We start from the raw sequence: 25,850 nt of genomic DNA, 5'->3' as shown, positions 1-25,850 counted from the left end.
TACCACCTGACGGGAGATGGAGTGGGTGGTGGGGGGGGGGGGGGGGGGGGGGGGGGGGGGGGGGGGGAAGGGGGGGGGGGGGTTGGGGGAGAATGTGTTAGGTGTGCTCCCACAATGCCAGAGACTGCCTCCTCCCCCCACCCCTAAAGAACCTGCGCCAACGACAGACAAAAAGATTTATGTTTTCTTTTCATTTTGATATTCCGTTTTTTTTGGCGAGTCCCAAAAACAAATGAACAACAAAATTGTAGACAAATTTTGTATAGCGCACTCAGGGCATACTTAAAGCCAAATAAAACGAGGGGGACCGTTGTGAGTTGCTGCGGACACCGCAACTCTGCAGTTATACCCGATACTAAGTCAGTATGGCTCTCCTCCGGCAGACGCCGCTAATATTAAACGACACGACAAGGAGTGCGTGCGAGAGAGACAGAAAATCAGTCTGAGCGTGACGTCGGGTGCTGCGTAGCCAGTGCAAATTGATTTGTTCCTTTTGGCTATAAAAATGATCTGATCTGATCCAGATTCAGCAATCTGATATATATGATCATTATCTATGATTCTGCGTTTATAGTTAGATCTAACAGGAGTGCGGATACCAAATTTGGTTACTCTAGCCTTAATAGTCTCTGAGATTTGTGAATATCCCCAGATTTTCATCCTTTGTGGGGGCGGATGGGGTGTGGCGAAATTTTGAAACAAACTCGTCTCGGTCCGATATATTAGGAGTGTGGATACCAAATTTGGTTGCTCTAGCTTTTGTAGTCTCTGAGATCTAGGCGCTAATGTTTTACTCTAAGCAAAGCCGCCTATGCTACGTGTGTGTTAGAGAGAGACAGGGCGAGAAAAAATGAAATTGTTTTCTTGATGCTGGCTATAATAAAAATACGATCCAATTTAGATTCCGCAGTCTTAAAGATATGGTCATTCTCTACGATTCTGCGTTTTTGGTTTTCTCATATCTTTAAAATTGTGGATGCCACAGATTTTCGCCCTTTGTGGGGGCGGAAGTGGGCCGGGCGAAGTTTTAAAATATTTTTGTAGCAGTGACATATCACAGAAGTCTGGATCCAAAACATTGTTGCTCTAGCTCTTATAGTCTTTGAGCACTAGGCGCTAATAGGGACGGACAGACGGACGGACGGACAGACGGACAGACAGACATGGCTCAATCGACTCGGCTATTGATGCTGATCAAGAATATATTTTCTTTATGGGGTCGGAAACGATTCCTTCTGGACGTTACACACACCCACTTTTACCACAAATCTAATATACCCAATACTCATTTTGAGTATCGGGTATAAAAATGAAAATGCAAAGCGCATAAAAGCAAAAGAGCGAAAACTGAAGAGCGGACATGAAGGAAAGATGTGTTTTTCCGATTTGTAGTATATTTTAATGAACAAAGGGCGGCAAGAGGGTAGGGTAGGAGGGCAGGAGGGCAGGAGGAGGGAAGGAGAGTTACTGCATAAATTAATTTGGGAAAGATGGAAACTGCTCGTGAATGCGGTTGAAATTTATAAGTCTGCAACGGACTGTCTGACGGTGTGGCGCCACGAGTACGAGTCGTAGAACCGCACAAATCATATTCCACTGAATCATGCATGCAACCGACTCCAGCCCAGGCCAAGCAGCGATTTTCCACTTTTCACATGCGAATTATCCGCCTGCAACGCCCCAAACGGATGGGGATACTCCACAGATCCGAAGCAGATCCGAAATTTGAGTGATTGATAGCACGTTATGAGCAAACATGCTATTATTAGGCCACAAGATGCTACCAAGCAACAGCAGAAACGAGCCTGGGCCAAACCAAATGTTTGCTCACGACTTTTCGCGGGGCCTTTTTTTTTGACATATTTGGCCAAAAGTGGAAAATTGTGCAAGAGAAATTGATTTCACATGATTTACGTGCAGAAAATTTTGAATGTCATGCCGGGGCTGCTGTTCGGGGTGGCCGCTTTTCCAGCTTCACAAATCAATTTTCGATTGCACCACAAAAGATAATCGTATGGTCGTGGCCGGGGACGGGACTCCGGGACGGTCTTACGGTCTCGGACTGGCGCTAGCCAGTCACGCAATGGCTGATTGAAGGATGCCAAGATCGTAACCAAATCGAAAGTTAACCCAAACCCAAAGTGCATATCCATAAATGAATGAAAGAGGAACCCAAAGCAGAGTTTTGCCCTAGCGATATCCGAATACGCCATCAAAATCGTATGGCTTCACGTATGCCTTATCGAAATCGTGGTATTCGTTCTGTTTTAAGCCAGAAAAGAGTACACCCCGACGTTGTGCACTGAGAAATGGAAGGCAGTGTTTTCGCGCTCTAATTAAATTCCACACAATCATTCGGCAAACGGGTTCCAGACAATATCTTCAGCAAAGAATGAAGCAATCAGCCCTTCGGGGTATATCTTCGAGTACGGTGCAAATATCTTGGGGCAATGAAAGTGTGCTATTTCCGACAAGCCCTCTCTTGTTACGAGAAAACAAACTTTGGCCTGGTCAATCGACTAATTTCCTACGACACTGAAATGGCCCGCCCCGTCTTAACACAATGGTAACGGACCGCAAAAGGCCGACTAAAAAACGTTAGAGATAGTCACCAAACACTTAATGAGATTCCAACAGATTCCGAAAAGTGCAACAGCCCCAGAAGACCGCCGTTTAAGGTGACAGATTGATTAAAATTTCGTACATTTTTCAGCCGCACACTAAAAAGTGAGAGTCGCGTCTGCCTCGAAGACGCTCTCAGAGAAATTATAACAGAGCTTGAGCTTGAGCCGGAGACGGAGACTTAACGACGAGCATAAAAATACTGGTTCTTACTCTTGCCTTAAAAGATACATATGGTATGGTGTGTGAGCGAATGCGAATGGTCGAAGCGTGGATACCCTGAAAGGCGAGAGGAACACAACGTGCACTCTTTTAACCACCGTTAAGATGTGCCCCCCTTGGCAGTGTATAAGCAAGAAACTGTCGCCCCAAAAGAGTCTTTAGCCAAGGCGGTATCGCCATCGGCTGGAGCCCGTCTCTGACTATTGGATCTCTCGATAGCCAGCGCTCGATGGTCCGCTCGGAGCTTGGCATGCGCATGCGCTACCGTTTTCTTGGCCAGTTGTATTTTGGCTATTAGCACGTACGGAGCTGCGCCCGCGCCTTGAGTCCGAATCGAAGTCCGAGCCAAGTGTGAAAAACATATAAACGCTATATAGAAACTAAAAGTTAATTGAAGTTGGTGTTTAACACACTTTCGTCGGTTGTTTTGCACAAGAGCGAAAGTTGCGTGCCCCCAGTGGAGTGGAGTACACCCAAAAGAACCCAAAAAAATCTATAAAACACGAGAGAGAGACAATACGGAAAGACAAAAGCGGGTCAGCAGTAACCTTCAATTTGATTCCGATTCTATTTCCTGATCTCAAGATGCCTGCCGCCAGCTCCCATCCCCGCTTGTTCTTCTACTTGCTGTGCGCCGCCTCGCTTTTCGCCGTCTCCAAATCGGACACCGGTAGTACAAAGAACTCCTATTTCACGTCTTATTTCTACTATCTAGCCATTAACTTTATTAATCCGTTTGCAATGCCGATATTCTATCGCTTTGTAAATGTTTGCCTTACGTAAGGTACCGTTAGTGGAATTTCAATTATGTAAATATAGCCGATGGATGTACATATGTAAATATCTTAAGCTTGTAAATACCTTTTAGCGACCAGCACTACGTGGTAGTTCGATCTAAATACTCGTAATATTTGTGATATTTAATATGAGGCACTGTGTTATCTAAGCTGTACAATAAACATGTTATCTTTGTTGTTATATATGGAATGGCCTAAATTAATCATTTGTTTTTCCAGCAGCAGTTCTAGTTGCACTGATAGCACGTACATACCAAAGGCCGGCAAACTTTGAAGACCACGAAGCCAATTAAGTATTGTACAATTGTCGAACAAAAAGAGACGTGCCAATGCCAGCCTTGGACTCGCCCAATACCCGATTCCCCACACGGTGGGGGAGTGCTATTTCCGATTATCTGTGCTCATAATTACACCACGAAAACATACATCATCTTGAAGAGAGAAGCCACTCTCTCAGCGACTCTGTCGGCTCTCTGTTGTCCATGATCTTGACCACTTGGCTCTCGCTCGAGCGGCTGGCTGTTTCGTCGGTTTCATTGACATCAAAAATCTTTTCGCTTCTTTTGGCCCGTACGACTGGTTTGCCTGTCTCTGTCTCTGTGGCGTTGGCTGGGGCTCCAGTCAAGGTTAATAGTTTAAACTGTTATGCGCTGCTGCGGGCTACGTCAGCCGGCTGCTGGCTGCTGTCTTGATGCGGAACTGTTGGACATGCTGAAGTTCGTGGAAGATGATTAGGCAAACCGTTTGTTTACGTTTTTTGTTACTTTTTGTTGGCGGTTTTGAGCTACTAATCTCAATATAAAACGGAAGTTAGTTGGTGCCCAGAATTCTGTACATATTTACTAATACACCGTTGGCTTGGAAGAGGGGAAAATTAGGTCTTAAGCCAAGTAGCCGCCGTATCGTTACGCTTCTCTTATGCCACCCCCACCTTAGAGCCGCTGCAGTCCCCGGCCGACGATCTAGCCTACGACGCTGCTCTACAGTTGGGCCTACTCAACCACCGTCTCAACCTGCAGGCCACGAAGAGGAGTCGCGGCAACTCAGTTTGCCGAATATAACGCTGAACAATCTCGTGAATCGCGTACCCTGTAGCTGCGACACTGGACTGTGCACATGCTGTGCGGGTGAGTCAAAAGCCCCACTCGTACACAGCAGAGGATAACCCCCTCTAATCCCCTAGGTTTCCTCGCGGTGATCGGCATGAACAGCTGCACGGAAGTGGCCTACCGTCCGGATGAGTTCTCCTTTGAGCTGCGCATGCGCGTTCCGGCCAAAGGTTTCTGGTCAGAATCCGCCGCCGTTCTGCTTCAGGCCGCCACGGTTCAAATTTGCCCGGGCCTGCATTCAGTTCCATGACATTTGGCTTGTGGGCCGCAACATGCACGTCTGCATGTACATGTCCGGCGAGTTCCAGGGCTTCGAATTGTTCGAGAGGTGAGAGGGAGGCATGGGAGTATTAATACATGTAGGAAACGAAGGAAAGAGACAAGAAGAACTACAAGAAGAGACAAGCAGAAAGGAGACGACCATTTTGTAACAGCAGAAGCAGCGACGATTCGGGAAGCGACAACGAGTTAACGGCGAACAGCGAGAGCATGGCAAGGCAACAAAGAGAGGACGGCAACAGCGACATCGACAGGCAAGCGAGATCTGGATGTGGTGGTGTGTGTGCGTCAAATTTGGAGTGTGGAAAGTTCTGCGCAGAAGCGAGAGTTAACAAGGGTAAACCCATAGTAAGGTGAGCGTTAACAGAGAAGCGATCGTTAACAGTGACGACTTTAAAGGCGTTTTCGGAGTCTATGTTAATAAGGAGTAATAAGGTTGTTTAAGTTGATTTAATTACATTTTCTTAGATATAAGCTAATATCGATTATTTTGTATTTAAATCGTCACGATGCAAATTGAAGAGATAATGACACTGAGAGTCGCACATTTGCGAGAGAAGTTAAGAGAGCTTGCGTTGCAGACGACGGGACGAAAGCGCGATTTGCAATATAGACTATTAATACATCACGGCTTTCCAGTTGAGGATGAAGAAGAGTCAGAGAATGAGTCCGTAGTAACAGCAGTGGATGATACCGTAGCAGTTCAACCAGGTACGCGACAGGCAGAGTATACATCTTGGTTTACGCTAAAAGACGTGGAAGGTAGTGTGTCACAATTTTCTGGTTCTAATAACCCCGACATCAATCAATGGATAGAGGAATTAGAAGAATGCGCAGCTACTGTTCAATGGAGTCAATTACAATTATTCATTTATGCCAAGCAGTTGTTAGTTGGTGCAGCAAAATCTTTCGCTCGTAGTTTGCGTGATATTCGTAACTGGAATTCGTTGAAGGCAGCTCTGTTGGATGAGTTTAGTGTTAAACTGTCGTCCGTAGAAGTACATACATAGAATGTTACAAAAGCGCCAGCAGAAAAAAGGAGAGTCGTTGCATGAGTTTTTGTATGCGTTAATGGAGATAGCCAAGCCAATTAAACTAGATGATGAGAGTTTAATCGAATATTTTGTGGATGGTATACCAGACGCTAGGGCAAGTAAGACAATGCTGTACCAAGCTAGAAACTTAAAGGAGCTTCAATTTCAGATCGATGTTTACCAGAAAGCTAGAGGCGGATCCAAGCCGATGAATAAGAATGGGCCGCTGAGTAATAAAAGTGAGAGTTCGGTGAAAGGGTCGATGGCAGAGAATTTTAGGAAATGTTTTAAGTGTGGAGACAAATCGCATTTGAGGAAAGATTGTCCCAAAAATGATTTTTGTTGTTTCAAATGTGGCCAACCAGGACACCGTGCTGCAAGCTGTAATGTCAAGGTCGAAACCAGACAAGAAAAGAGATCGAATACGAACATTATTCGAGATAAGGAAGTCGTTGATAAGCCGTCAGGTATTTTCACTCCATCAGGTTTGGAATTAAAGGATATTAAGTACGCGAATTTGGTATTCCAAGGTTTGATTGATACTGGAGCAGATTTGTGTTTAATTCGCAGGAGGGTATTTTTGAAATTTGGAAATCTTGAACTGATCGGCCAGGAGAAATGTTTAACAGGTATTGGAGATAGTCAAGTTGTAACTTTTGGTAGCTTTTCGATACCAGTGAAAATCGATGAGATTGAAATGGAGGTAGAATTTCATGTCATTCCAGACGAGGATATTGGTTTTGAAGCCATTTTAGGAAGGACTATTCTGGATCATGTTGACATGCAAGTTTCTAAGACAGGAACAAGATTTGTTCGTAGAGTTTGTGGCGGGGATAAAGATAAGAAACTTGATCAGGTAGCATCGTCCTCATGCGTGGAATTGTTTAATGAATATAAAGGCATTTGCATGTCAAGTATTGACGAAGTTGAGAAGGAGTTTTCAATTGATGTTGGTCATCTCAGTGAAGCACATGCTAGAGAGGTTAGGGGTATGGTAGGAAAGTACCAACCTCAGAGAAATGTAGATGCGCCGATAAAAATGAAAATTGTATTAGTGGATGAGATACCAGTTTTCCAGCATCCGAGACGATTACCGTTGTGTGAACAGGAAATCGTGGACAAGCAAGTGGAAGAGTGGCTGGCTCAGAAGATTATAAAGCCAAGTACATCGGAGTATGCATCACCAGTAGTGTTGGTACCCAAAAAGAACGGTAGCAAGAGACTATGCTGTGATTACCGAAAGCTGATTGAGAAAATAGTTCGCGATAACTTTCCAATGTCACATATGGATACAGTGTTGGAGAAACTGCAGGGTGCAAAGTATTTCACCACGTTGGATTTAACGAATGTTTTTTTCCATGTGCCTGTAGAAGTCGAGTCTCAAAAAAATACGTCTTTTGTGACTCAGAATGGTCGGAATTTCTCCAGCGGTTTTTACCAGATTTATAATGGCTGTGTTGAGAGATTTGGTAAAGAATAATGAAGCAGCAGTCTATATGGATGACGTTATTATTTTTAGTCAAGATATAGAAGAGGGTTTGTTAAAGTTGAGAAAAGTACTGAAGATAGCGGAAATGAATGGTCTACGTATAAATTGGAGAAAGTGTCAGCTGTTACGACAAAAGGTTAATTTTATGGGGTATATAATAGAAAAGAATACGATAAGACCAAGTGATGAGAAGAGGAGGGCAGTCGAAAAGTTCCCAGTGCCAGTTGATAAAAAAGCAGTGCAGCGTTTCATAGGATTGACTTCTTATTTCCGAAAGTATATTGAGGGTTATGCTGTTATTGCAAAACCATTGACAGATCTGCTGCGGAAGGATGTTAAATTTGAATTTAAGGAGATACATCAGGTTGCGTTTGAACAACTAAAGGTAGCATTGATTAGTAGACCTGTTTTAGAAATGTACAACCCGAAGTTGGAGACAGAAATCCATACTGATGCATCAAAATGGGGGTATGGAGCCGTGTTACTGCAAAAGAGTTTGGAAGACAGCCAACTCCATCCAGTTCAATATATGAGCCGTAGGACTAAGCCATGTGAAGAGAAATATCCTGCTTATGACCTTGAGGTTCTGGCAATTATCGAAGCTTTAGCTATATGGCGTGTATACGTTTTGGGTATAAAGTTCAAAATTGTCACAGATTGTAATGCATTTACAATGACGATCAAAAAGAAAGACGTTCCTTTGAGAGTAGCACGTTGGGCCATGTACCTACAAGATTTTAATTATGTTATAGAACATCGCTCAGGAACGAAGATGAGGCACGTTGACGCGTTGAGTCGTGTATCTTGTTTTATGGTGACCGAAAGTATAGCTCATCGTTTGAAAGAAGCTCAGCTAACCGACGATTGGGTTAAGGCTGTTAAAAGTATTGTGGAGGACAAGGAATATGAGGATTATTATATTCAGAATCAGATTTTGTTTAAGGATCCGGATAAGGAGCTCATCGTAGTACCAGCTCAGTTGGAAAATGAGATTATATCAATAGCACATAAGCAAGGACATTTTTCAGTTAAAAAGACACAAGATATCATTGAAAAGTCGTATTATATTCCGAAGTTAAAAGACAAAGTATGGCGCGTAATAAATAGTTGTGTCGAGTGTATCATTGTCAATGAAAAGACAGGAAAACGTGAGGGTTATTTGCAACCAATAGACAAGGGTGATAGGCCGTTACAAACGTATCACATTGATCACGTTGGAGCAATGGAAATGACTAAAAAACAGTACAATTATATACTGGTTGTCGTTGATGGATTTTCTAAGTTTGTTTGGTTATATTCTACACGTAGTACAGGTGTTGAAGAGGTCTTTAAGTGTTTGGAAATTCAGGGGACTAGTTTTGGTAATCCGAACAGAATAGTGACGGATAGGGGTGCAGCGTTTATGTCCAATTTGTTTTGTGAATATTGTGAGAGAGAGAAAATACAGCATTTAATGATTGCCACAGGCGTTCCACGTGGGAATGGTCAAGTCGAAAGGATGCACAAGATAGTGGTGCCTATGTTGTCGAAATTGTGTCAGGGTAATTCCGGTAGTTGGTATAAGCATCTAGGAAAAGTACAGCAAATGATCAACAGTGTTGAGCCGCGAAGTACCAAGGTAACACCTTTCAAGATATTGACTGGGCTAGACATGCGTATAGGAATGGATCCAAAAATAAAAGAAATATTGGAAGAATCACTTATCGAAGAGTTGAACAAGGACCGCGAAAAAATTAGAAAGGAAGTAGTTGAAAACATTGCACGGTTACAGCAGGAAAACAAGAAGAGTTTTGACTTAAAAAGGAAACTAGGTAGACAGTGTGAGGTTAATGAACTAGTAGCTATCAAGCGTACTCAGTATGGTACTGGATTAAAGCTAAAAGGAGAGTATCTAGGGCCGTATAAGGTGGTTAGGGTAAAGAATCATGGAATGTACGAAGTCGAGAAGATTGGGGATACTGAGGGTCCCTATAAGACCTCTACAGTTTCAGAATATATGAAACCTTGGCTAGACCCATCCGAGGCGAATGGTCCGTCAGGACAGCCGAATGTAGGAAACGAAGGAAAGAGAGAGACACGAAGCGGGCGTGTTTTCGTCGTGTCGTCGGGATAGAGCAGTAATCGGCTCTGAGAGAGCCGATAGCAAGAGAGAGAGATGAGTCAGTTGTCAGTTCAGCCACGCATCAGACGTACACGCATATAATTAGTCACAAACATACTTGTAAAACTTGGAGCTGTTATAATTTTAAGTCCAACATACTTATCAAATAAATGTTACTCGTTGCCATCAAGCAACTTAAACTACTACAAATTGGGGGCTCGTCCGAAGATAAGCCCAAGACAACAACATTTGCAAGTGAGATTTGTGCGTGTATTTGGAAATTTTGGCGAACACGAGAATGGTGACACAAGAGATCGGTCGCGGTGCGAAATTGAATTGCAGTCTGGCCTATAAATGCGAGAGAGACACTTGTCGAAGAAGGCGCATTAGTGTGAGCAGACATTCAAGAGAGCTGGAGCGACAAAACGACGGCAGACGGCAGCAAACACAGCAAGAATCAAAACCTTCGTTGTTGTTGTTGTGCATTGCGTCTGAGAGGCTAGAGCTACAAGGAGACAAGCGGCACAGAGACGACAATCTGAGCGCGCTCGTTCCAAAGAGAGCAGAAGCGACAAAACTACGGCAGACGGCACCAAACACAGCAAGAATCAAAACCTTCGTTGTTGTTGTTGTGCATTGCGTCTGAGAGGCTAGAGCTACAAGGAGACAAGCGGCACAGAGACGACAATCTGAGCGCGTTCGTTCCAAAGAGAGCAGAAGCGACAAAACGACGGCAGACGGCAGCAAACACAGCAAGAATCAAAACCTTCGTTGTTGTTGTTGTGCATTACGTCTGAGAGGCTAGAGCTACAAGGAGACAAGCGGCACAGAGACGACAATCTGAGCGCGTTCGTTCCAAAGAGAGCAGAAGCGACAAAACGACGGCAGACGGCAGCAAACACAGCAAGAATCAAAACCTTCGTTGTTGTTGTTGTGCATTGCGTCTGAGAGGCTAGAGCTACAAGGAGACAAGCGGCACAGAGACGACAATCTGAGTGCGTTCGTTCCAAAGGAAGCAGAAGCGACAAAACGACGGCAGCAAACAGCAAGAATCAAAGAACATTGATTGTTGTTGTGTTGCACTGCGTCGGACGGAGACTACAACTACAAGAAGAGACAAGCAGCAAGGAGACCACCATTTTGTAACAGCAGAAGCGAGAGTTAACAAGGGTAAACCCATAGTAAGGTGAGCGTTAACAGAGAAGCGATCGTTAACAGTGACGACTTTAAAGGCGTTTTCGGAGTCGATGTTAATAAGGAGTAATAAGGTTGTTTAAGTTGATTTAATTACATTTTCTTAGATATAAGCTAATATCGATTATTTTGTATTTAAATCGTCACGATGCAAGTTGAAGAGATAATGACACTGAGAGTCGCAGATTTGCGAGAGAAGTTAAGAGAGCTTGCGTTGCTGACGACGGGACGAAAGCGCGATTTGCAATATAGACTATTAATACATCACGGCTTTCCAGTTGAGGATGAAGAAGAGTCAGAGAATGAGTCCGTAGTAACAGCAGTGGATGATACCGTAGCAGTTCAACCGGGTGCTTGGTTTACGCTAAAAGACGTGGAAGGTAGTGTGTCATAATTTTCTGGTTCTAATAACCCCGACATCAATAAATGGATAGAGGAATTAGAAGAATGCGCAGCTACTGTTCAATGGAGTCAATTACAATTATTCATTTATGCCAAGCAGTTGTTAGTTGGTGCAGCAAAATCTTTCGCTCGTAGTTTACGTGATATTCGTAACTGGAATTCGTTGAAGGCAGCTCTGTTGGATGAGTTTAGTGTTAAACTGTCGTCCGTAGAAGTACATAGAATGTTGCAAAAGCGCCAGCAGAAAAAAGGAGAGTCGTTGCATGAGTTTTTGTATGCGTTAATGGAGATAGCCAAGCCAATTAAACTAGATGATGAGAGTTTAATCGAATATTTTGTGGATGGTATACCAGACGCTAGGGCAAGTAAGGCAATGCTGTACCAAGCTAGAAACTTAAAGGAGCTTCAATTTCAGATCGATGTTTACCAGAAAGCTAGAGGCGGATCCAAGCCGATGAGTAAGAATTGGCCGCTGAGTAATAAAAGTGAGAGTTCGGTGATAGGGTCGATGGCAGAGAATTTTTTAGGAAATGTTTTAAGTGTGGAGACAAATCGCATTTGAGGAAAGATTGTCCCAAAAATGATTTTTGTTGTTTCAAATGTGGCCAACCAGGACACCGTGCTGCAAGCTGTAATGTCAAGGTCGAAACCAGACAAGAAAAGAGATCGAATACGAACATTATTCGAGATAAGGAAGTCGTTGATAAGCCGTCAGGTATTTTCACTCCATCAGGTTTGGAATTAAAGGATATTAAGTACGCGAATTTGGTATTCCAAGGTTTGATTGATACTGGAGCAGATTTGTGTTTAATTCGCAGGAGGGTATTTTTGAAATTTGGAAATCTTGAACTGATCGGCCAGGAGAAATTTTTAACAGGTATTGGAGATAGTCAAGTTGTAACTTTTGGTAGCTTTTCGATACCAGTGAAAATCGATGAGATTGAAATGGCGGTAGAATTTCATGTCATTCCAGACGAGGATATTGGTTTTTAAGCCATTTTAGGAAGGACTATTCTGGATAATGTTGACATGCAAGTTTCTAAGACAGGAACAAGATTTGTTCGTAGAGTTTGTGGCGAGGATAAAGATAAGAAACTTGATCAGGTAGCATCGTCCTCATGCGTGGAATTGTTTAATGAATATAAAGGCATTTGCATGTCAAGTATTGACGAAGTTGAGAAGGAGTTTTCAATTGATGTTGGTCATCTCAGTGAAGTACATGCTAGAGAGGTTAGGGGTATGGTAGAAAAGTACCAACCTCAGAGAAATGTAGAAGCGCCGATAAAAATGAAAATTGTATTAGTGGATGAGATACCAGTTTTCCAGCATCCGAGACGATTACCATTGTGTGAACAGGAAATCGTGGACAAGCAAGTGGAAGAGTGGCTGGCTCAGAAGATTATAAAGCCAAGTACATCGGAGTATGCATCACCAGTAGTGTTGGTACCCAAAAAGAACGGTAGCAAGAGACTATGCTGTGATTACCGAAAGCTGAATGAGAAAATATTTCGCGATAACTTTCCAATGTCACATATGGATACAGTGTTGGAGAAACTGCAGGGTGCAAAGTATTTCACCACGTTGGATTTAACGAATGGTTTTTTCCATGTGCCTGTTGAAGTCGAGTCTCAAAAATATACGTCTTTTGTGACTCAGAATGGTCAGTTCGAATTTTTATATGTACCATTTGGAATTTCAAATTCTCCAGCGGTGTTTACCAGATTTATAATGGCTGTGTTGAGAGATTTGGTAAAGAATAATGAAGCAGCAGTCTATATGGATGACGTTATTATTTGTAGTCAAGATATAGAAGAGGGTTTGTTAAAGTTGAGAAAAGTACTGAAGATAGCGGAAATGAATGGGCTACGTATAAATTGGAGAAAGTGTCAGCTGTTACGACAAAAGGTTAATTTTCTGGGGTATATAATAGAAAAGAATACGATAAGACCAAGTGCTGAGAAGACGAGGGCAGTCGAAAAGTTCCCAGTGCCAGTTGATAAAAAAGCAGTGCAGCGTTTCATAGGATTGACTTCTTATTTCCGAAAGTTTATTGAGGGTTATGCTGTTATTGCAAAACCATTGACAGATCTGCTGCGGAAGGATGTTAAATTTGAATTTAAGGAGATACATCAGGTTGCGTTTGAACAACTAAAGGTAGCATTGATTAGTAGACCTGTTTTAGAAATGTACAACCCGAAGTTGGAGACAGAAATCCATACTGATGCATCAAAATGGGGGTATGGAGCCGTGTTACTGCAAAAGAGTTTGGAAGACAGCCAATTCCATCCAGTTCAATATATGCGCCGTAGGACTAAGCCATGTGAAGAGAAATATCCTGCTTATGACCTTGAGGTTCTGGCAATTATCGAAGCTTTAGCTAAATGGCGTGTATACGTTTTGGGTATAAAGTTCAAAATTGTCACAGATTGTAATGCATTTACAATGACGATCAAAAAGAAAGACGTTCCTTTGAGAGTAGCACGTTGGGCCATGTACCTACAAGATTTTAATTATGTTATAGAACATCGCTCAGGAACGAAGATGAGGCACGTTGACGCGTTGAGTCGTGTATCTTGTTTTATGGTGACCGAAAGTATAGCTCATCGTTTGAAAGAAGCTCAGCTAACCGACGATTGGGTTAAGGCTGTTAAAAGTATTGTGGAGGACAAGGAATATGAGGATTATTATATTCAGAATCAGATTTTGTTTAAGGATCCGGATAAGGAGCTCATCGTAGTACCAGCTCAGTTGTAAAATGAGATTATATCAATAGCACATAAGCAAGGACATTTTTCAGTTAAAAAGACACAAGATATCATTGAAAAGTCGTATTATATTCCGAAGTTAAAAGACAAAGTATGGCGCGTAATAAATAGTTGTGTCGAGTGTATCATTGTCAATGAAAAGACAGGAAAACGTGAGGGTTATTTGCAACCAATAGACAAGGGTGATAGGCCGTTACAAACGTATCACATTGATCACGTTGGAGCAATGGAAATGACTAAAAAACAGTACAATTATATACTGGTTGTCGTTGATGGATTTTCTAAGTTTGTTTGGTTATATTCTACACGTAGTACAGGTGTTGAAGAGGTCTTTAAGTGTTTGGAAATTCAGGGGACTAGTTTTGGTAATCCGAACAGAATAGTGACGGATAGGGGTGCAGCGTTTATGTCCAATTTGTTTCGTGAATATTGTGAGAGAGAGAAAATACAGCATTTAATGATTGCCACAGGCGTTCTACGTGGGAATGGTCAAGTCGAAAGGATGCACAAGATAGTGGTGCCTATGTTGTCGAAATTTTGTCAGGGTAATTCCGGTAGTTGGTATAAGCATCTAGGAAAAGTACAGCAAATGATCAACAGTGTTGAGCCGCGAAGTACCAAGGTAACACCTTTCAAGATATTGACTGGGCTAGACATGCGTATAGGAATGGATCCAAAAATAAAAGAAATATTGGAAGAATCACTTATCGAAGAGTTGAACAAGGACCGCGAAAAAATTAGAAAGGAAGTAGTTGAAAACATTGCACGGTTACAGCAGGAAAACAAGAAGAGTTTTGACTTAAAAAGGAAACTAGATAGACAGTATGAGGTTAATGAGCTAGTAGCTATCAAGCGTACTCAGTATGGTACTGGATTAAAGCTAAAAGGAAAGTATCTAGGGCCGTATAAGGTGGTTAGGGTAAAGAATCATGGAAGGTACGAAGTCGAGAAGATTGGGGATACTGAGGGTCCCTATAAGACCTCTACAGTTTCGTTGAAGGCAGCTCTGTTGGATGAGTTTAGTGTTAAACTGTCGTCCGTAGAAGTACATAGAATGTTGCAAAAGCGCCAGCAGAAAAAAGGAGAGTCGTTGCATGAGTTTTTGTATGCGTTAATGGAGATAGCCAAGCCAATTAAACTAGATGATGAGAGTTTAATCGAATATTTTGTGGATGGTATACCAGACGCTAGGGCAAGTAAGGCAATGCTGTACCAAGCTAGAAACTTAAAGGAGCTTCAATTTCAGATCGATGTTTACCAGAAAGCTAGAGGCGGATCCAAGCCGATGAGTAAGAATTGGCCGCTGAGTAATAAAAGTGAGAGTTCGGTGAAAGGGTCGATGGCAGAGAATTTTAGGAAATGTTTTAAGTGTGGAGACAAATCGCATTTGAGGAAAGATTGTCCCAAAAATGATTTTTGTTGTTTCAAATGTGGCCAACCAGGACACCGTGCTGCAAGCTGTAATGTCAAGGTCGAAACCAGACAAGAAAAGAGATCGAATACGAACATTATTCGAGATAAGGAAGTCGTTGATAAGCCGTCAGGTATTTTCACTCCATCAGGTTTGGAATTAAAGGATATTAAGTACGCGAATTTGGTATTCCAAGGTTTGATTGATACTGGAGCAGATTTGTGTTTAATTCGCAGGAGGGTATTTTTGAAATTTGGAAATCTTGAACTGATCGGCCAGGAGAAATTTTTAACAGGTATTGGAGATAGTCAAGTTGTAACTTTTGGTAGCTTTTCGATACCAGTGAAAATCGATGAGATTGAAATGGAGGTAGAATTTCATGTCATTCCAGACGAGGATATTGGTTTTTAAGCCATTTTAGGAAGGACTATTCTGGATAATGTTGACATGCAAGTTTCTAAGACAGGAACAAGATTTGTTCGTAGAGTTTGTGGCGAGGATAAAGATAAGAAACTTGATCAGGTAGCATCGTCCTCATGCGTGGAATTGTTTAATGAATATAAAGGCATTTGCATGTCAAGTATTGACGAAGTTGAGAAGGAGTTTTCAATTGATGTTGGTCATCTCAGTGAAGTACATGCTAGAGAGGTTAGGGGTATGGTAGAAAAGTACCAACCTCAGAGAAATGTAGAAGCGCCGATAATAATGTAAATTGTATTAGTGGATGAGATACCAGTTTTCCAGCATCCGAGACGATTACCATTGTGTGAACAGGAAATCGTGGACAAGCAAGTGGAAGAGTGGCTGGCTCAGAAGATTATAAAGCCAAGTACATCGGAGTATGCATCACCAGTAGTGTTGGTACCCAAAAAGAACGGTAGCAAGAGACTATGCTGTGATTACCGAAAGCTGAATGAGAAAATAGTTCGCGATAACTTTCCAATGTCACATATGGATACAGTGTTGGAGAAACTGCAGGGTGCAAAGTATTTCACCACGTTGGATTTAACGAATGGTTTTTTCCATGTGCATGTTGAAGTCGAGTCTCAAAAATATACGTCTTTTGTGACTCAAAATGGTCAGTTCGAATTTTTATATGTACCATTTGGAATTTCAAATTCTCCAGCGGTGTTTACCAGATTTATAATGGCTGTGTTGAGAGATTTGGTAAAGAATAATGAAGCAGCAGTCTATATGGATGACGTTATTATTTGTAGTCAAGATATAGAAGAGGGTTTGTTAAAGTTGAGAAAAGTACTGAAGATAGCGGAAATGAATGGGCTACGTATAAATTGGAGAAAGTGTCAGCTGTAACGACAAAAGGTTAATTTTCTGGGGTATATAATAGAAAAGAATACGATAAGACCAAGTGCTGAGAAGACGAGGGCAGTCGAAAAGTTCCCAGTGCCAGTTGATAAAAAAGCAGTGCAGCGTTTCATAGGATTGACTTCTTATTTCCGAAAGTTTATTGAGGGTTATGCTGTTATTGCAAAACCATTGACAGATCTGCTGCGGAAGGATGTTAAATTTGAATTTAAGGAGATACATCAGGTTGCGTTTGAACAACTAAAGGTAGCATTGATTAGTAGACCTGTTTTAGAAATGTACAACCCGAAGTTGGAGACAGAAATCCATACTGATGCATCAAAATGGGGGTATGGAGCCGTGTTACTGCAAAAGAGTTTGGAAGACAGCCAATTCCATCCAGTTCAATATATGCGCCGTAGGACTAAGCCATGTGAAGAGAAATATCCTGCTTATGACCTTGAGGTTCTGGCAATTATCGAAGCTTTAGCTAAATGGCGTGTATACGTTTTGGGTATAAAGTTCAAAATTGTCACAGATTGTAATGCATTTACAATGACGATCAAAAAGAAAGACGTTCCTTTGAGAGTAGCACGTTGGGCCATGTACCTACAAGATTTTAATTATGTTATAGAACATCGCTCAGGAACGAAGATGAGGCACGTTGACGCGTTGAGTCGTGTATCTTGTTTTATGGTGACCGAAAGTATAGCTCATCGTTTGAAAGAAGCTCAGCTAACCGACGATTGGGTTAAGGCTGTTAAAAGTATTGTGGAGGACAAGGAATATGAGGATTATTATATTCAGAATCAGATTTTGTTTAAGGATCCGGATAAGGAGCTCATCGTAGTACCAGCTCAGTTGGAAAATGAGATTATATCAATAGCACATAAGCAAGGACATTTTTCAGTTAAAAAGACACAAGATATCATTGAAAAGTCGTATTATATTCCGAAGTTAAAAGACAAAGTATGGCGCGTAATAAATAGTTGTGTCGAGTGTATCATTGTCAATGAAAAGACAGGAAAACGTGAGGGTTATTTGCAACCAATAGACAAGGGTGATAGGCCGTTACAAACGTATCATTGATCACGTTGGAGCAATGGAAATGACTAAAAAACAGTACAATTATATACTGGTTGTCGTTGATGGATTTTCTAAGTTTGTTTGGTTATATTCTACACGTAGTACAGGTGTTGAAGAGGTCTTTAAGTGTTTGGAAATTCAGGGGACTAGTTTTGGTAATCCGAACAGAATAGTGACGGATAGGGGTGCAGCGTTTATGTCCAATTTGTTTCGTGAATATTGTGAGAGAGAGAAAATACAGCATTTAATGATTGCCACAGGCGTTCTACGTGGGAATGGTCAAGTCGAAAGGATGCACAAGATAGTGGTGCCTATGTTGTCGAAATTGTGTCAGGGTAATTCCGGTAGTTGGTATAAGCATCTAGGAAAAGTACAGCAAATGATCAACAGTGTTGAGCCGCGAAGTACCAAGGTAACACCTTTCAAGATATTGACTGGGCTAGACATGCGTATAGGAATGGATCCAAAAATAAAAGAAATATTGGAAGAATCACTTATCGAAGAGTTGAACAAGGACCGCGAAAAAATTAGAAAGGAAGTAGTTGAAAACATTGCACGGTTACAGCAGGAAAACAAGAAGAGTTTTGACTTAAAAAGGAAACTAGATAGACAGTATGAGGTTAATGAGCTAGTAGCTATCAAGCGTACTCAGTATGGTACTGGATTAAAACTAAAAGGAAAGTATCTAGGGCCGTATAACGTGGTTAGGGTAAAGAATCATGGAAGGTACGAAGTCGAGAAGACTGGGGATACTGAGGGTCTCTATAAGACCTCTACAGTTTCAGAATATATGAAACCTTGGCTAGACCCATCCGAGGCGAATGGTCCGTCAGGACAGCCGAATGTAGGAAACGAAGGAAAGAGAGAGACTCGAAGCGGTCGTGTTTTCGTCGTGTCGTCGGGATAGAGCAGTAATCGGCTCTGAGAGAGCCGATAGCAAGAGAGAGAGATGAGTCAGTTGTCAGTTCAGCCACGCATCAGACGTACACGCATATAATTAGTCACAAACATACTTGTAAAACTTGGAGCTGTTATAATTTTAAGTCCAACATACTTATCAAATAAATGTTACTCGTTGCCATCAAGCAACTTAAACTACTACAAATTGGGGGCTCGTCCGAAAATAAGCCCAAGACAACAACATTTGCAAGTGAGATTTGTGCGTGTATTTGGAAATTTTGGCGAACACGAGACTGGTGACACAAGAGATCGGTCGCGGTGCGAAATTGAATTGCAGTCTGGCCTATAAATGCGAGAGAGACACTTGTCGAAGAAGGCGCATTAGTGTGAGCAGACATTCAAGAGAGCTGGAGCGACAAAACGACGGCAGACGGCAGCAAACACAGCAAGAATCAAAACCCTCGTTGTTGTTGTTGTGCATTGCGTCTGAGAGGCTAGAGCTACAAGGAGACAAGCGGCACAGAGACGACAATCTGAGCGCGTTCGTTCCAAAGAGAGCAGAAGCGACAAAACTACGGCAGACGGCAGCAAACACAGCAAGAATCAAAACCTTCGTTGTTGTTGTTGTGCATTGCGTCTGAGAGGCTAGAGCTACAAGGAGACAAGCGGCACAGAGACGACAATCTGAGCGCGTTCGTTCCAAAGAGAGCAGAAGCTACAAAACTACGGCAGACGGCAGCAAACACAGCAAGAATCAAAACCTTCGTTGTTGTTGTTGTGCATTGCGTCTGAGAGGCTAGAGCTACAAGGAGACAAGCGGCACAGAGACGACAATCTGAGCGCGTTCGTTCCAAAGAGAGCAGAAGCGACAAAACGACGGCAGACGGCAGCAAACACAGCAAGAATCAAAACCTTCGTTGTTGTTGTTGTGCATTGCGTCTGAGAGGCTAGAGCTACAAGGAGACAAGCGGCACAGAGACGACAATCTGAGTGCGTTCGTTCCAAAGGAAGCAGAAGCGACAAAACGACGGCAGCAAACAGCAAGAATCAAAGAACTTGGATTGTTGTTTTGTTGCACTGCGTCGGACGGAGACTACAACTACAAGAAGAGACAAGCAGCAAGGAGACGACCATTTTGTAACAGCAGAAGCGAGAGTTAACAAGGGTAAACCCATAGTAAGGTGAGCGTTAACAGAGAAGCGATCGTTAACAGTGACGACTTTAAAGGCGTTTTCGGAGTCGATGTTAATAAGGAGTAATAAGGTTGTTTAAGTTGATTTAATTACATTTTCTTAGATATAAGCTAATATCGATTATTTTGTATTTAAATCGTCACGATGCAAGTTGAAGAGATAATGACACTGAGAGTCGCAGATTTGCGAGAGAAGTTAAGAGAGCTTGCGTTGCAGACGACGGGACGAAAGCGCGATTTGCAATATAGACTATTAATACATCACGGCTTTCCAGTTGAGGATGAAGAAGAGTCAGAGAATGAGTCCGTAGTAACAGCAGTGGATGATACCGTAGCAGTTCAACCAGGTACTTGGTTTACGCTAAAAGACGTGTGTCATAGTGTGTCATAATTTTCTGGTTCTAATAACCCCGACATCAATCAATGGATAGAGGAATTAGAAGAATGCGCAGCTACTGTTCAATGGAGTCAATTACAATTATTCATTTATGCCAAGCAGTTGTTAGTTGGTGCAGCAAAATCTTTCGCTCGTAGTTTACGTGATATTCGTAACTGGAATTCGTTGAAGGCAGCTCTGTTGGATGAGTTTAGTGTTAAACTGTCGTCCGTAGAAGTACATAGAATGTTGCAAAAGCGCCAGCAGAAAAAAGGAGAGTCGTTGCATGAGTTTTTGTATGCGTTAATGGAGATAGCCAAGCCAATTAAACTAGATGAAGAGAGTTTAATCGAATATTTTGTGGATGGTATACCAGACGCTAGGGCAAGTAAGGCAATGCTGTACCAAGCTAGAAACTTAAAGGAGCTTCAATTTCAGATCGATGTTTACCAGAAAGCTAGAGGCGGATCCAAGCCGATGAGTAAGAATTGGCCGCTGAGTAATAAAAGTGAGAGTTCGGTGATAGGGTCGATGGCAGAGAATTTTTTAGGAAATGTTTTAAGTGTGGAGACAAATCGCATTTGAGGAAAGATTGTCCCAAAAATGATTTTTGTTGTTTCAAATGTGGCCAACCAGGACACCGTGCTGCAAGCTGTAATGTCAAGGTCGAAACCAGACAAGAAAAGAGATCGAATACGAACATTATTCGAGATAAGGAAGTCGTTGATAAGCCGTCAGGTATTTTCACTCCATCAGGTTTGGAATTAAAGGATATTAGGTACGCGAATTTGGTATTCCAAGGTTTGATTGATACTGGAGCAGATTTGTGTTTATTCGCAGGAGGGTATTTTTGAAATTTGGAAATCTTGAACTGATCGGCCAGGAGAAATTTTTAACAGGTATTGGAGATAGTCAAGTTGTAACTTTTGGTAGCTTTTCGATACCAGTGAAAATCGATGAGATTGAAATGGAGGTAGAATTTCATGTCATTCCAGACGAGGATATTGGTTTTGAAGCCATTTTAGGAAGGACTATTCTGGATAATGTTGACATGCAAGTTTCTAAGACAGGAACAAGATTTGTTCGTAGAGTTTGTGGCGAGGATAAAGATAAGAAACTTGATCAGGTAGCATCGTCCTCATGCGTGGAATTGTTTAATGAATATAAAGGCATTTGCATGTCAAGTATTGACGAAGTTGAGAAGGAGTTTTCAATTGATGTTGGTCATCTCAGTGAAGTACATGCTAGAGAGGGTAGGGGTATGGTAGGAAAGTACCAACCTCAGAGAAATGTAGAAGCGCCGATAAAAATGAAAATTGTATTAGTGGATGAGATACCAGTTTTCCAGCATCTGAGACGATTACCAATGTGTGAACAGGAAATCGTGGACAAGCAAGTGGAAGAGTGGCTGGCTCAGAAGATTATAAAGCCAAGTACATCGGAGTATGCATCATTGATTTTTGTTGTTTCAAATGTGGCCAACCAGGACACCGTGCTGCAAGCTGTAATGTCAAGGTCGAAACCAGACAAGAAAAGAGATCGAATACGAACATTATTCGAGATAAGGAAGTCGTTGATAAGCCGTCAGGTATTTTCACTCCATCAGGTTTGGAATTAAAGGATATTAGGTACGCGAATTTGGTATTCCAAGGTTTGATTGATACTGGAGCAGATTTGTGTTTATTCGCAGGAGGGTATTTTTGAAATTTGGAAATCTTGAACTGATCGGCCAGGAGAAGTTTTTAACAGGTATTGGAGATAGTCAAGTTGTAACTTTTGGTAGCTTTTCGATACCAGTGAAAATCGATGAGATTGAAATGGAGGTAGAATTTCATGTCATTCCAGACGAGGATATTGGTTTTGAAGCCATTTTAGGAAGGACTATTCTGGATAATGTTGACATGCAAGTTTCTAAGACAGGAACAAGATTTGTTCGTAGAGTTTGTGGCGAGGATAAAGATAAGAAACTTGATCAGGTAGCATCGTCCTCATGCGTGGAATTGTTTAATGAATATAAAGGCATTTGCATGTCAAGTATTGACGAAGTTGAGAAGGAGTTTTCAATTGATGTTGGTCATCTCAGTGAAGTACATGCTAGAGAGGGTAGGGGTATGGTAGGAAAGTACCAACCTCAGAGAAATGTAGAAGCGCCGATAAAAATGAAAATTGTATTAGTGGATGAGATACCAGTTTTCCAGCATCCGAGACGATTACCAATGTGTGAACAGGAAATCGTGGACAAGCAAGTGGAAGAGTGGCTGGCTCAGAAGATTATAAAGCCAAGTACATCGGAGTATGCATCACCAGTAGTGTTGGTACCCAAAAAGAACGGTAGCAAGAGACTATGCTGTGATTACCGAAAGCTGAATGAGAAAATATTTCGCGATAACTTTCCAATGTCACATATGGATACAGTGTTGGAGAAACTGCAGGGTGCAAAGTATTTCACCACGTTGGATTTAACGAATGGTTTTTTCCATGTGCCTGTTGAAGTCGAGTCTCAAAAATATACGTCTTTTGTGACTCAGAATGGTCAGTTCGAATTTTTATATGTACCATTTGGAATTTCAAATTCTACAGCGGTGTTTACCAGATTTATAATGGCTGTGTTGAGAGATTTGGTAAAGAATAATGAAGCAGCAGTCTATATGGATGACGTTATTATTTGTAGTCAAGATATAGAAGAGGGTTTGTTAAAGTTGAGAAAAGTACTGAAGATAGCGGAAATGAATGGGCTACGTATAAATTGGAGAAAGTTTCAGCTGTTACGACAAAAGATTAATTTTCTGGGGTATATAATAGAAAAGAATACGATAAGACCAAGTGATGAGAAGACGAGGGCAGTCGAAAAGTTCCCAGTGCCAGTTGATAAAAAAGCAGTGCAGCGTTTCATAGGATTGACTTCTTATTTCCGAAAGTTTATTGAGGGTTATGCTGTTATTGCAAAACCATTGACAGATCTGCTGCGGAAGGATGTTAAATTTGAATTTAAGGAGATACATCAGGTTGCGTTTGAACAACTAAAGGTAGCATTGATTAGTAGACCTGTTTTAGAAATGTACAACCCGAAGTTGGAGACAGAAATCCATACTGATGCATCAAAATGGGGGTATGGAGCCGTGTTACTGCAAAAGAGTTTGGAAGACAGCCAATTCCATCCAGTTCAATATATGAGCCGTAGGACTAAGCCATGTGAAGAGAAATATCCTGCTTATGACCTTGAGGTTCTGGCAATTATCGAAGCTTTAGCTAAATGGCGTGTATACGTTTTGGGTATAAAGTTCAAAATTGTCACAGATTGTAATGCATTTACAATGACGATCAAAAAGAAAGACGTTCCTTTGAGAGTAGCACGTTGGGCCATGTACCTACAAGATTTTAATTATGTTATAGAACATCGCTCAGGAACGAAGATGAGGCACGTTGACGCGTTGAGTCGTGTATCTTGTTTTATGGTGACCGAAAGTATAGCTCATCGTTTGAAAGAAGCTCAGCTAACCGACGATTGGGTTAAGGCTGTTAAAAGTATTGTGGAGGACAAGGAATATGAGGATTATTATATTCAGAATCAGATTTTGTTTAAGGATCCGGATAAGGAGCTCATCGTAGTACCAGCTCAGTTGGAAAATGAGATTATATCAATAGCACATAAGCAAGGACATTGTGTCGAGTGTATCATTGTCAATGAAAAGACAGGAAAACGTGAGGGTTATTTGCAACCAATAGACAAGGGTGATAGGCCGTTACAAACGTATCACATTGATCACGTTGGAGCAATGGAAATGACTAAAAAACAGTACAATTATATACTGGTTGTCGTTGATGGATTTTCTAAGTTTGTTTGGCTATATTCTACACGTAGTACAGGTGTTGAAGAGGTCTTTAAGTGTTTGGAAATTCAGGGGACTAGTTTTGGTAATCCGAACAGAATAGTGACGGATAGGGGTGCAGCGTTTATGTCCAATTTGTTTCGTGAATATTGTGAGAGAGAGAAAATACAGCATTTAATGATTGCCACAGGCGTTCCAGGTGGGAATGGTCAAGTCGAAAGGATGCACAAGATAATGGTGCCTATGTTGTCGAAATTGTGTCAGGGTAATTCCGGTAGTTGGTATAAGCATCTAGGAAAAGTACAGCAAATGATCAACAGTGTTGAGCCGCGAAGTACCAAGGTAACACCTTTCAAGATATTGACTGGGCTAGACATGCGTATAGGAATGGATCCAAAAATAAAAGAAATATTGGAAGAATCACTTATCGAAGAGTTGAACAAGGACCGCGAAAAAATTAGAAAGGAAGTAGTTGAAAACATTGCACGGTTACAGCAGGAAAACAAGAAGAGTTTTGACTTAAAAAGGAAACTAGATAGACAGTATGAGGTTAATGAGCTAGTAGCTATCAAGCGTACTCAGTATGGTACTGGATTAAAGCTAAAAGGAGAGTATCTAGGGCCGTATAAGGTGGTTAGGGTAAAGAATCATGGAAGGTACGAAGTCGAGAAGATTGGGGATACTGAGGGTCCCTATAAGACCTCTACAGTTTCAGAATATATGAAACCTTGGCTAGACCCATCCGAGGCGAATGGTCCGTCAGGACAGCCGAATGTAGGAAACGAAGGAAAGAGAGAGACACGAAGCGGTCGTGTTTTCGTCGTGTCGTCGGGATAGAGCAGTAATCGGCTCTGAGAGAGCCGATAGCAAGAGAGAGAGAGATGAGTCAGTTGTCAGTTCAGCCACGCATCAGACGTACACGCATATAATTAGTCACAAACATACTTGTAAAACTTGGAGCTGTTATAATTTTAAGTCCAACATACTTATCAAATAAATGTTACTCGTTGCCATCAAGCAACTTAAACTACTACATACATACCCACACCGTCTGTGCACTTGCAGGAACTTTGATTGTCTTCTGTTCGGCGATCACGGCGTCAAGATCGTCCCGCCAGAGCAGAGCTATCCGTCGAGACCCAACGGGGTGGACATCCACGAGGGAGATGACGTGATTGAAGACTACGATGAGAAAGTTGTCCGCAGCTTAGCAGAAAAGATGATGGGCTGACCAGCGCGCCCCGACTAAATGTTTTCTTATTTATTTACACAAATTCCCACACTAGCAACTAATAAAATAGAACTGCAAAAGACCCTCAAGGCCCTCACCTGAGAGACAGAGAGTCAAAGAGACATCTAGTTGTGCGAAAACTGCAAAAGGGATGTGTGGTGCCCCCCCTCTAGACGCCACTTCCAGCCAGGCTGGAGCGCATTCAAGTGCAAAATGCAAAAATGCAAAACAAAGCAAAGAGCAAACAAATTGTAAAGGATAATGCAAGCAGAGGTTGTGCCCTGGCCGGGCGAGGGACTGGGGTTGCGGCTGCACCGCCTGTGTAACACGTCGAGCAGAGGCCTTGCCTCGGTGTGGCATTATGGACGAGGACGAGGGCAGACCTTTTAGGTTGCATTGAAATGCATATGCACAAGCACGTTGACTGTTGCACTTCGTTTGACCGGCAGTTGACTGTAATAAAGGACTATTTAGGCAGCAACGATGCAAGGATGCAATTCAGGGA

General features: G+C 42.0%; 1 protein-coding gene across 1 annotated transcript; it reads left to right on the top strand.

Moving 5' to 3' along the window:
• Window positions 1-3,118: 3,118 nt before the first annotated feature.
• Window positions 3,119-25,345, top strand: LOC108158254. The gene is given in 6 exon segments (XM_033397806.1): window positions 3,119-3,616; window positions 4,578-4,655; window positions 4,658-4,768; window positions 4,825-4,906; window positions 4,908-5,078; window positions 25,180-25,345. Coding segments are annotated over 6 exon segments (795 nt in total). The 5' UTR covers window positions 3,119-3,429.
• Window positions 25,346-25,850: the final 505 nt, after the last annotated feature.

This window comes from Drosophila miranda, assembly GCF_003369915.1.
Source record: "Drosophila miranda strain MSH22 chromosome Y unlocalized genomic scaffold, D.miranda_PacBio2.1 Contig_Y2_pilon, whole genome shotgun sequence".
Classification (NCBI taxonomy): domain Eukaryota; kingdom Metazoa; phylum Arthropoda; class Insecta; order Diptera; family Drosophilidae; genus Drosophila; species Drosophila miranda.
This window is presented reverse-complemented; position numbering and strand designations above follow the sequence as displayed.